The 12,603-nt window shown below is 41.7% G+C and overlaps 1 protein-coding gene across 2 annotated transcripts in view; it reads right to left on the reverse strand.

The window, feature by feature from the left end:
- The window catches only part of TOP2B (DNA topoisomerase II beta), a 59,924-nt gene extending 47,838 nt beyond the window's left edge, over positions 1-12,086 (reverse strand). For both annotated transcript variants that reach the window (XM_046001559.1, XM_046001558.1), the window contains exon 1: positions 11,386-12,086. In XM_046001559.1, coding sequence (XP_045857515.1) covers positions 11,386-11,448 — 63 coding nt within the window. In that variant the 5' untranslated portion in view covers positions 11,449-12,086. The remainder of the gene's footprint in view (positions 1-11,385) is intronic.
- Between the last annotated feature and the right edge of the window lie 517 nt (positions 12,087-12,603).

A 12,603-nucleotide genomic window follows, 5' to 3' on the forward strand; every position in this document is an offset into this window, starting at 1 on the left:
TCTCACAGAAACCTAAAATAGGGGCACCTGGGTGGCTCAATGGGTTAAAGCCTCTACCTTCAGCTCAGGTAATGATCCCAGGGTCCTGGGATCCAGCCCCACATCAGGCTCTCTGCTTGGCAGGGAGCCTGCTTTCTCCTCTCCCTCTCTGCCTGCCTCTCTGCCTACTTGCCATCTCTGTCTGTCAAATAAACAAATAAAATCTTTTTTTTTTTTAAAAAGAAACCTAAAATAATGATCTCTTTTAGCTCCTCTTTATTAGCAGAAAGTTGCTCCCTGAATAATGTCCAGGCCACTAAAAATCAAAATCTGGAGATGAGGGGACATAGAGCAATTATACTACCCCCTCAGTGGGATGATCCCATCCCTAGACTAAGTATAAATACAAACACCTTGGCCCTGAGAACTAAGTAAAATGAGAAAAGTCTATTAATCATCTTCCCTACAACTCTTATTGCCACTATCTCTAGGAAAGAAAAAGGAAAAACAAGAAAAAAGAAAGACGATCACCCAGAGTAGTTCTTCAGTTTTAACACTGTTACTAATAATATTCAGAAAAGAGATCATGAAATTAGCTTGAACACAAACAGATCAGCAAACTCCTATCTACGCATTTACAAAAGCACTCTCAATCCTACAAATGATAAAGGAGACTGATATACATCTGATATCTGCAGAATTATTCTCATGGTGGGGGGGGCGGGAGTTAAACTTTCCACATTAATGTTAATACATTAAGATTTTCATTAACAACTTATTTGGTCTACTTGTAAATCCAGTTTTCCCATTGTGATTAGCTCTATTTGTGGTGAAAAACTCTTCTTGAATTTTAATAATCCCCTCATCCTCATGTTTAATTGAGGCAAGTATATGGAGGCATAAAGGTTTGTTTTAACTTTGTTTTTGTTGCTGTTGCTGTTGTATTAGTTTTTTTGTTTTTCAAGTCCTTGTTTTACTAATTTTTTTAATGTAAAGTTTTTAATTTATGCTCATTTTGAACACTGAAAAGGGGTCTTTTGATTCAAAATGATTTAACCTTATTCTTATTATATTCATAGTAGTAAAATATCTTGTACTACAGTAATTGACTAAGTATTCCACATTAAATAAAAGTTCACAATATGCCCTTAAAAATGATCAATTACCAAAATCATTCTAAATAAATTTTAAGGTTTGATAAAATTGAAAACTTACAGTTTAAGTTTTTTTGTAATTTATTTTACTGCTTAAATTTGTGTGGACAAAATACCAAGCTATTTAAAGTAATAAGTAATTGCAGAATCTAACAACACTAGAATATAATAAACCAAAGCAACATTTTCATTTCCACATTAAACTAAAGACAAATAAAAATGTAAAATAACCCTATATGAAAATATCCTCCACAAACCTAAAAATGTTTTAATTCTATTATTGTGGTTTAGACATATGACACCATAACTGACTTTTTCTGAAGTTCAAAAGCTGGCTGCCAAATTAAACAATGCATTGTTGGGAATTTTTTAATTATAACAAAACATCAAAATAATACATAAAATCCATATTAAAATATTAATATTTTAAACACTTTTGCAATATTCTTAACTCCTAGTGAAATAATATAGATCTACTACTTTTATCCAAAACTCAACCTTTATCAAGAATACTAAAAAAAAAAAAAAAGAATACTTCTCAACAACAAGAAAAACGTTGCAATAAAACTAATTTTTCTATTTAAGAGTGAATATGTACCAAGATAATTCTGTTAAGGAAAAAAAAAAAAAGATTCTTCCATGCACAGAGTAGTCACGTGAGATATAGCAATTTGGGGCAATCACCCAGTTCTTGTTTTTCAGTAAGAGAATGAATTGCTGCCAAAGAGGGGAAAGGAGATGGTTCGCCAGTTGGTGCTAAAAAGGAACTGAGCCACTCATTCACATAATCGGCACAGAAATCTCACCATCACCAAGCCAACAAGAGTGGCACTAGCAAAATCTTGGCAACAAGCCTCTTCTCCTATCTTCTATAAACGACCCCCTCAGACTTCACATTACCCTTTTGTTTCATCTCCCCCCCTTCCTTTCTCCCTCAAGTCTGTCATGCTTTGATGTTCTTTTCACTCATATTTCACCCATGTAACAACAGAGAGGGCCATGCTATCTATCCACCATTAATGAAAACAAAACCAACACTTTGCCTTCCATCTATGCTTTTCAAGAAATGCTCTCCTAAACTAAAGGACAAGGAGAGAGACGGAAGGTAAGGGATACTTAAGATCATAGGAGTGTTTGAATGTCCACTGTAAAAACAAAAAGTATACTTTCTCTAAAAGGCATCCAAATTGGAAAGCAAGAAGTAAAATTGTCACTATCTGCAGATGACATATAAAATAAAAACCTAAGTATTCCACCAAAAAACTAGTAAAACCAATCCAGTAAAGTTGCAGAATACAAAATCAATACACATAACTACTGTGTTGCTGTACAATAACAAACTATCAGAAAGAGGAATTAAAAATCCCATTTACAGGGGCGCCTGGGTGGCTCAGTGGATTGGGCCGCTGCCTTCGGCTCAGGTCATGATCTTGGGGTCCTGGGATCGAGCCCCGCATGGGGCTCTCTGCTCTGCGGGGAGCCTGCTTCCTCCTCTCTCTCTGCCTGCCCCTCTGCCTACTTGTGATCTCTCTCTCTGTCAAATAAATAAATAAAATCTTTAAAAAAAAAAAAATCCCATTTACAACTCAAACAAAAAGAATACTTAGGAATAAATTTAACCAGGAGGTGAAAGACCCATACACTGAAAACTAAGACACTGAAAAAAGTAACTGAAGACACAAATAATGGAAAGTTAATCCATGCTTATGGACTGGAATAATTAATATTGTTTAAAAGTCCCTACTATAGGAGAGCCTGGGAGGCTCAGTTGGTTAAGTGTGTGATGTTTGATTTGGGCTCAGGTCATGATCTCAGGGTCATGAGATTGAGCCCGGCGACAGGCTCTGTGCTGAGCATGGAGCCTGTTTAAGATTCTCTCCTTCTCCCTCTGACCCTCCCCACTCTCACTGACTTAAAAAAAAATAGATAAATAAAAAGTAAAAAGTAAAAATCCCTATCCCTATCAAAACTCCAACAGCATTCTCACAGAAATAAAACAATCTTAAAATCTGTATGAAAGGGGCGCCTGGGTGGCTCAGTGGGTTAAAGCCTCTGCCTTTCGCTCAGGTCATGATCCCAGGGTCCTGGGATCGAGCCCCGCATCGGGCTCTCTGCTTGGCGGGGAGCCTGCTTCCTCCTCTCTCTCTCTCTGCCTACCTCTCTCCCTACTTGTGATCTCTGTCTGTCAAAAAAATAAAATTTAAAAAAAAAAAAAAATTAAAATCTGTATGAAACCACAAAAGACCCAAATAGCCAAAGCAATCTTGAGAAAGAAAAGAGCTAGAGGCATCCCAGTCACCAGTTTCCAACTATATTAAAAGCCTCAGTAATCAGGGGCGCCTGGGTGGCTCAGTGGGTTAAGCCTCTGCCTTCAGCTTAGGTCATGATCTCAGGGTCCTGGGATCAAGCCCTGCATTGGGCTCTCTGCTCGGCAGGGAGCCTGCTTCCTCCTCTCTCTCTCTGCCTGCCTCTCTGCCTACCTGTGATCTCTCTCTGTCAAATAAATAAAATCTTTAATTAAAAAAAAAAAGCCACAGTAATCAAAACTGTATGGTACTGGCATAAAAATGGACACAAAGACCAATGGTGAGCCCAGAAATAAACCCAAACACAGGTAGTCAATTAATTTATGATAAAAAAGCCAATAATATAAAATGGGGAAAGGATAGTCTCTTCAATAAATAAATGATGTTGGGACAGCCACAACTGGACAGCCAAATGCATGAATTAAACTGGAACCCTATCTGATCTATACACAAAATTAACTCAAAATGAATTAAAAGACAAAGATGAAGATCCTTGATGTAGGTCTTGACAATGATTTTTTTTTTGAACAACAAAAGCAAAAACAAGTGAGACTACATCATACTAAAAAGCTTCTGCACTGCAAAGGAAACCATAAACAAAATGAAAAGGCAACCTACAGAATAGGAAAAATATTTGCAAATGATAAATCTGATAAGTGGTTAATATCCAAAATATATAAAGAACTCCTAAACTCAATAGCAAGAAAAAATCTGATTAAAAAATGGGCAGAGGATCTGAATAAACATGCTTCCAGAGAAGACATACAAATGGCCAACAGGCAAATGAAAAGACATGCAACATCACTAATCATCAGGGAAATGCAAATCAAGACTACAATAAGATACTACCTCACACTTGTCAAGATGGCTATTATCAAAAAGAAATAACAAATGTTGACAATAATGTGGAAAAAAGGGACCCCTCATACAAGATGGTCGGAATGTAAATTGATGCAGCCAAGGAAAACAGTATGGAGTTTCCTCAAAGAAATTACAAAGAGAATTACCACATGCTCCAGCAATTCCATTTCTGGGCATTATCCGAAGAAAACAAAAACACTTTTGGAAAGATACATGCACCCCCATGTTCACTGCAGCATTATTTACAACAGCCAAGACACACAGGCAACCTAAGCATCCAGTGATAAATGGATAAAGAAAATGTGGTATACACACACACATACACAGGAATATCATCATAAAAGAAGAAGGACCTCTTGTCAATTGTGACATGAGTGAATCTTGAGAGCATTATGCTAAATGAAATAAGTCAGAGAAAGACAAATACAGTATGACCTTACTTATATGTGGACTCTAAAATCAAAACAAAGCAAAAATCCTGAATTTGGAGGTAGAAGGAGCAACACAGTTGAAGGTAACCAATAGGTACAAATTTCCAGTTAAAAAATAAGAAGTCCTGGGAATGTAATGTCCAGCACGGTGACTATAGTTAACAATACTGCATTGTACATTTAAAAGTTGCTAGGAGAGTAAATCAAAGTCCCCATCACAAGAAAAACACTGTAACTGTGTGGTTATGAATGTTGTCTTCTTGTGGTGATTTCACAATATTAAAAAAAAAAAAATCTCAGGGCACCTGGTTGGCTCAGTGGGTTAAAGCCTCTGCCTTTGGCTCAGGTCATGATCCCAGGGTCCTGGGATGGAGCCCCGAGTCGGCTCTCTGCTCAGCAGGGAGCCTGCTTCCTCCTCTCTCTCTCTCTCTTTCTGCCTGCCTCTCTGCCTACTTGTGATCTCTGTCAAATAAATAAAATCATTAAAAAAAAAAAAAACCTTTAAAAAAATTCTCACTCTGAGACAAAAGATAGGAAAATTCTTTTCAGGTGATTTGGAAAAAAAGACACATGCGTGTGTATCACCCACCTGAGAGCTTACTATGTGGCAGCATTACGGGAATTATATGGATAATCCCAGTCAATCCTTATAAGAGCTCCATGAAGTAGACACCGTTATCACGATTCCCTTTCTACAGATGAAGAAATGGAAGTCTGAAAAAGTGTTTTACCAAAGCTAACAAAGCTAGTACTTGAAGAAGCTGAATTATGAAACCACGTGATCTGATTTCATAACCCATAATCTTTAAAAAGCATTGTTAAACAAGATACATATATCCTAAAAAGGAAATGTGTTTCCCAGTTTTTTTGTGTGAAAGTAAAAGAAAGTTAGTACAAAGAGATACAAGTATATCCCAGAAGGCTTTTTATCTTGTCACAAAAAACTTCATCTTTTTGGTTTTTATTTTTTAAAAGATTTATTTTAGAGAGACTAAATGGACTGCATGGACTGCACACATGCACAGGTGCAAATGGGGGGAGGGGTAAATTGAGCCAGAAAGAGAGGAGGACTCTCCACCAGACTCTCCATTGACAACAGATCTCAAGAGCCACAGATCATCACCTGCACCAAAACCAAGAGTAAGAGGCTTAACTTACTGAACCATCCAGGTGCCCCAAGGTTTTTTTGGTTTTCAATGTGTTTAAAGTGGGGAGTAGGACTGTATAAATCATGATTAAAAAGATAAACCTGGTTTCAATCCCATCTCTGCCTTAACCAGGTGATTAACAGTTTGTTACCTAAAAACCGGTTTCCTTCTCTGCAACTGAAAATAATTATGCCGATCTCATCTTTTCTCTAAAGAGGGTTCTATTTAAAAAAAACTCCAGGGGCACCTGGGTGGCTCAGTGGATTGGGCCACTGCCTTCGGCTCAGGTCATGATCTCAGGGTCCTGGGATCGAGCCCCACGTCAGGCTCTCTGCTCCGCAGGGAGCCTGCTTCCTCCTCTCTCTCTGCCTGCCTCTCTGCCTAGTTGTGATTTCTCTCTGTTAAATAAATAAAATATTTAAAAAAAAAAAAACAAACTCCAGAAGAGGCTTTTAAAAAAAAAAAAATGTCCTTAGTAAAATGTAACTACTGAGACCTAAGTAACAGATCTAAAACTACAAGGGAACACTCACTTCCATTTAGAAAAGTTAGCACCAATTATAATTACAGTTGCTAAGTACTGCTATTATGTTACTTGAGACTGTATCTAAAGAACATTGCTACCTAATCACTTGTCTTATATGATAGACTTTTGGGGGCACCTCTGTCCTAGGATCAAGCCCACAAAAGCCCACAATATGTTCTGCGCTCAGCAGGAAGTCTGCCTGAGGATTCTCTCTTGTGCCCCTACCTTCCCCTGCCTCTCTCTCTCTCAAATGAATAAATAAACCTTTAAAAAATATAATAGTGATGATAGGCCTTTCAGAAAGTTAGTTGTCAATTATCCAATTTGTTAAGATAACTGAGGCTGGAGTATGAATCCAGCTCTTTGCTAAGCAGTAAAAAATTTTGGTATAATACGGGATCTCCAGCTTTAGGAGTTTATAATCTAATTGTTAAGACAAAATTACCATGCGGAAAGTTACATAAAAAGACATTTATGGGTTTTGACCCATAAGGGTAACAGAAAAAGAGAAGTGTATATTGGAGGATGAAAGTCTGGTGGGACTCTGAACTAGACTTGAAGAGTAATTAAGATTTATGAGGCAGTGGGTGGCTCAGTGGGTTAAAGCCTCTGCCTTCAGCTCAGGTCATGATCCCAGGGTCCTGGGATGGAACCCCCCATGGCATCAGGCTCTCTGCTCAGCAGGGAGCCTGCTTCCCTTCCTCTCTCTCTGCCTGCCTCTCCGCCTCCTTGTGATCTGTCTGTTAAATAAATAAACAAATAAACTCTTAAAAAAAAAAGAGTAATTAAGATTTAGACTGGTAAAGAGAAGATAAAGAGGCATTCCTGATGAAAGGTAAGCATGCATAGCAACATGACAAAAACAACCATGAGGGCCGGGTCACCTGGGTGGTGGCTCACTTGGTTAAGGGTGGGATCTGGAATAGAGCCCCACATCCGGCTTCCAGCTCAGCAGGGAGCCTGCTTCTCCCTCTCTTCCCCACTCTCAAGCCCTTAGCTCTATCTAAATCTCTCAAAAATCTTGAAAAAAAAAAAAAAAAAAGCCACAACCATGATGTTCAAGGGACAGTGAAGGGATAAATTTAACTATGAAGACTATACCGCATAAATTTCAATTTAGAGGACACATAGTTTATGAAAGAATTGGAATGAAAGGGACACCTGGGTGGCTCAGTGGGTTAAGCCTCTGCCTTTGGCTCGGGTCATGATTTCAGGGTCCTGGGATCAAGCCCTGCATAGAGCCCTACATCGGGCTCTTTGCTCAGCAGGGAGCCTGCTTCCCCCCCTCTCTCTGCCTGCCTCTCTTGCCTACTTGTGATCCCTCTGTCAAATAAATAAATGAAATCTTAAAAAAAAAACTGGCTTGAAAGTCTAGTTGAGGAGTTCAGACTTGCAATAATGAGCTGTTAAAGAAAGACAAATCTTTAAATATTTAACTATACAATTATGTTTTGAATAAGAAACATATAGAAAAAAGCATGTGTTATGTTTCATTGAATTTTACTTTTTAAAAAACATCAATTGTGCTTTATGTTTTAAAGAAACTTGTGTTTTAGAGATAAACACTGCACTATTTATAGATGAAGTGATATAATTCTAGGATTTGCTCCGCTTCAAAATAAAGAGAAGGAGCAAAGTGGGTAACCTTGAGTTGGTAATTGTTAAAACATGATAAACAGAGAAAGGCTTCTTATATTATTCTTGCCAATACTTACTTATAAGCTTAATATTTTTAATTATAACATCTTTTAATCTATCAAATTATTCTAGAAAAAAAGATCAATATTCACATAGTGATTAACTATATCCTAGTACATCCACATAAGTTTTTACAGCCACTTTAAAATTACAAATGGGGGCACCTGGGTGGCTCAGTGGGTTAAAGCCTCTGCCTTCCGCTCAGGTCATGATCCCAGGGTCCTAGAATCGAGCCCCGAATCCGGCTCTCTGCTCCGCAGGGAGCCTGCTTTCTCCTCTCTCTCTGCCTACTTGTGATCTCTGTCTGTCAAATAATAAATAAAATCTTTAAAAAAATAAAATAAAATTACAAATGACTTGGGACACCTGGGTGGCTCAGTCAGTTAAGCTGCTGCCTTCGGTTCATGATCAGGTCATGATCCCAGGGTCCTAGGATCGAGTCCCGCATCGGGCTGCTTCTCTCTCTGCCTCTGCCTGCCACTCTGCCTGCTTGTGCTCTCTCTCTCTGTCTCTCTCTCTGAGAAATAAATAAATAAATAAAATCTTTAAAAAAACAACTACAAATGACTTAATGAAATAGACTACAGGTTCTACTAATCAAAGCTTTACGAACTAAAAGTTAACTCAAGAAACTCTCCTTGGTTCAGGAAGCCTTCATAGCTGTTGTTAATGTTAAAATAGTTTACCATATTTATGTTTTCCACTTTTTAAAAACTCTTAAAAATCTGCTTAAGAAGCTGCAAATCAAACACAAACAAAATGCATTATTAAAAGGAGAAGTTAATGTCAATCTTATACCACTTTGCTTTGTGGTTTCATGTATTAAAATGTAAACTTTCATGCAGTGATGATGTTAATACTACATGCTGGCAAGCATCCTAACACAAACTAATACCAGCAACACGTGGTATTACCCATCCCCCTCCCAAAAGAATGATATCAGGGACTAATTCCATTTTTTTTTCTTCCAGTTACCCACAAGCAGGTGGCAACATAACACCAGTTTCAACAAAGCAGGCAAAGTTACCACTCTGCAGAAATGATGACCACTGAAACAAATCCCTGAATTCTTTCAAAGGAATAAACTGCTTTCACCCTGGTTTAAAAGTACTTCATGTAAAAGCCAACTTCATTATTTCTTGAATTTCACCACCAACAACAAAAAACATTTACTAAGCCGAGCACTGGCTACATATGTTATCTCCCTTAATTCTCAATACAACCTTATTTAATAGATAAGAAAACAGGCTTTAAAAGGTTAGGTCCCTTTTGCAATACGTGTTGGAGAAAGGATCTGAAAACTACATCAATCTGACATCAACGTCCATGCTCATACTTCACTATATTGCCTCCCATAAAATTAAAGTAGTCTATGATCAATGATGTATATTATGGACATAAAGATGCTCATATAACCTGACAAATTTAAAGCAAGCATCAAATCTTCAAGTGGACTTATGGAGTAATTATCTTTTTAATAAACTTGTAATTCAACATGAGGATATAATCTGTAAATAAAAGATGAAGTGATTTTTTTTGCTTTACTGTATTTCCCATATTAGGTTTATAGTGAAAAATCTTTAGTAAATAAATTTTATTATCAAATGAATTTTTCTGATACTGAATAAGACCCTCTAAGTTTCATGAATTTTTTATGTAAATGAGTTTCCTACTGAGCTTGAAAGAAAGAGCGGTCATTTATCTACAAAGTTAAGTAACAGTAAATTCAAACATTGCTATCAAGTGTCAAATGCCAACCAATTCAATATTGGAGCAAAATGTTTACCATTACAGAATCAGAGGTGTTCAGAAACACAAATCCGGCCTCGGCACTTCCAAATAGTGAATAAGAACCATCTGGCTAACTCAATTTTCAGAAGTTGTTTGATTCTACTAGAACAGGAGTAAGGGCCACCCATTTTAAAAAATCATTATTTAAATGCATTTTAAAAATGCAGCCCCCCCCTCCCCGAATGGAAAACATGGACCATTAATTTATAATCTGGCATTTTATCTCTCCTGGCTCTGGTCTGTTCATACTACATTATTGGAATAATATAAAAATTTCAGAAAATTCAATAATAAGAGCCTGGCAAGTTATTTTGCAAAGCTCCTGACACCCAAATACAAATGGTTAAAATGTTTTCCTGCTGTCTGTAACATGCTTTTTACAAGGAGGACTTGTTAATACAGCAGAACTGCTACACAACTCCCCTAAACCTCGCCCAAGAGAAAAGAAGAATTAGAAATAAAAATGCCAATATGAAAGTTTCCTCGGGTGTTTGAAAGAAGGAAGGATCCATCGAAAGTCCCTGTTAAATGTAACACTCTTTAAATGTTTCTCCTGGAAACCAAGTCAGTTGGCTGAGCTGGGCTTTTTTGTGTAGGAAATGACCCTGCTCTGAACTCAATGCTGAGCAAGTGAAATGCTGGTGAATTATCGATCGGCCGTGGGAATCGGATCTCTCCAGGTCTTCCCTCCCCTACTACTTCCCAGCAGGAACAGAGCGCCGAAATCCTTTAACGCCGGGACTAAGCACTTTAGTCACCTCTCCAGCACTCTCCATTCGGCCCCCAACCCCGTTTCACCTGCGATGCTGACGCAGATGAACGCTTCTTTTAATAATCCCACGCTGACAGATGGACGGTCTATAGTATATTAACTGCTTGAAACAGCCTTTCCGAATGTGCTTTCAATCCTAGCAGAGTATGAACTGAAATGCGAATTGCCCATTCCCCCACCAAATCCAGTCTTCTCTGAGACCTCAGAGCATCAGAAACGGTTTGATTTGCATTTACAACACACACACACACACACCCACCCACCCACCCACCCACCCCACCCCCCTTTCTCCGGGATTTCCTTAAGCCACGTTTAGATAAAAGTGCTGACCCACAGAAACACACAAGCATTACTGCCAATACCCATCATCTCTAGACTGACTGCCCCGGAAGACTCTGAGAAAGAGGTAAAAAGATGAAGCGAGAGCTTCGTGTCGGGTTGATGGTTTGTCTCCGTAAGTTTCAAGTGCACATTATACTCCTGCAGCCCGAGCCTCCGTAGAGGTAAAGAAAGAAGAAAAGGGGCGGGGAGCGGGGTTGTCTGTCCGCAGGAGCCCCGACGGGGCGCCCGTTTGGGACGCCGGATTTCCCTCTTTTCCCTTCCCCACCACCCCCGGACGGCCCCGCGGAATAACACCCCCGCCGCGAGCCGGGAACAATACCGCGCCCGGACCCCAGTCCCCCCCCACCCCACCCCCGCCCCCGTCGTCCGCCACTCACCACCCAGGTCAGTGCCCCGTTGCCGCCGGCTCCCGCGCCGCCGCCGCCGCCCGCCTTGGCCATGGCGGATGCCTCCGCTCACAGGCCCCGAGGCCGCGGCCGCCGCTCCCGCCTCCCTGCCGGCCGCCGGGCCCCTCCGCTCCGCACCGAGCGCTCCGCTCGCCGTGCTCCTAGCGGCGTCGCCCCCCGCGCCCCATCGCTGAGACCCGGGACGGAAGGACGGCCGAGCCCGCCGAGGAGGCCGCGCCGCTCGGCGCCCTCAAACTCGAGGCGCGGCGGCCGAGTCGCCCGGGCCTAGGCCCGTCCCTGAGGAAGAGGTGGAGAAGGAAGCAGGAGGCCGGCGGCGGTGAGCCGCGGTGCTTCCTTCTCGCCAGTCCGCCGGCGCCGCGGCAAGCCGGGCGGGGGGGCCCGGAGGTGCGCGCGGCGAGCGCAGCCGGAAAGCTCGGGGCGTCCAGACGTGGCGGGGACGCAAAGGCGCCTTGTCCTTCCTCACACTCCGCGAAGGCCGGCCGCTGGGGTTGCCGGAGTCGCAGCTAACGCCGGTTCCGCTGCCTCAAAGGCTGCCTTCGTCTGCAGCGCTACACCCCCGACTTCCTCGCATCCACACACCGAGAGGGACAATAAACAGAGCCACCGCCGCCGCGGTCGCCTCCCTCTTGTCCGGCATAACACCGCACACACACATTCGCACACCAGGGAGGGAGGGCGGGCGGGAGGGAGGGCGCGGCGGCCGCCCCGCTGTCAGTCAGCGCTTCGGCGCCCAATCGGGGCCTTGTCACCGCAACCCCTCGGCCAATCCCAAAATTCCAAGCCCCCGGAGGGGCGGGACCCGAGGGGGAAACGTCATTGCGGGTAGCAACCGAAAGGAAGACTTGGGGTTTTTTGTTTGTGTGTGTGTCTGTGGGTTTTCCATTTGAGGGGAGAGCAGGGGCTGCTGTCAAGGGTCATTTGAGGGCGGCAAAAGGAAGGGGTCGAGTTGGCCTCGGGTCGATTGTAATCCTCCGAGCGTGCTGTTTACTCTAAGACCTGCGGGCTAAGCCGAGGCATTTCTTTGCCTGAGGCGGCTGGCGGGGGGCGGGGGGGAGGAGGGAGAGAAGGGGGGTTGGCAGGAAGAAGCCGAGGGCAGTCCCAAAGGGAAAGTATTTTTAAAGAGCGGTTGTAAACCGCAGGCAAGACGTTGTAGATCACTGGTGCAAGGAGGGCCCCGTGACCCCGGCC

Source organism: Meles meles, chromosome 4 (assembly GCF_922984935.1).
Source record: "Meles meles chromosome 4, mMelMel3.1 paternal haplotype, whole genome shotgun sequence".
In the NCBI taxonomy this organism is placed as follows: Eukaryota; Metazoa; Chordata; class Mammalia; order Carnivora; family Mustelidae; genus Meles; species Meles meles.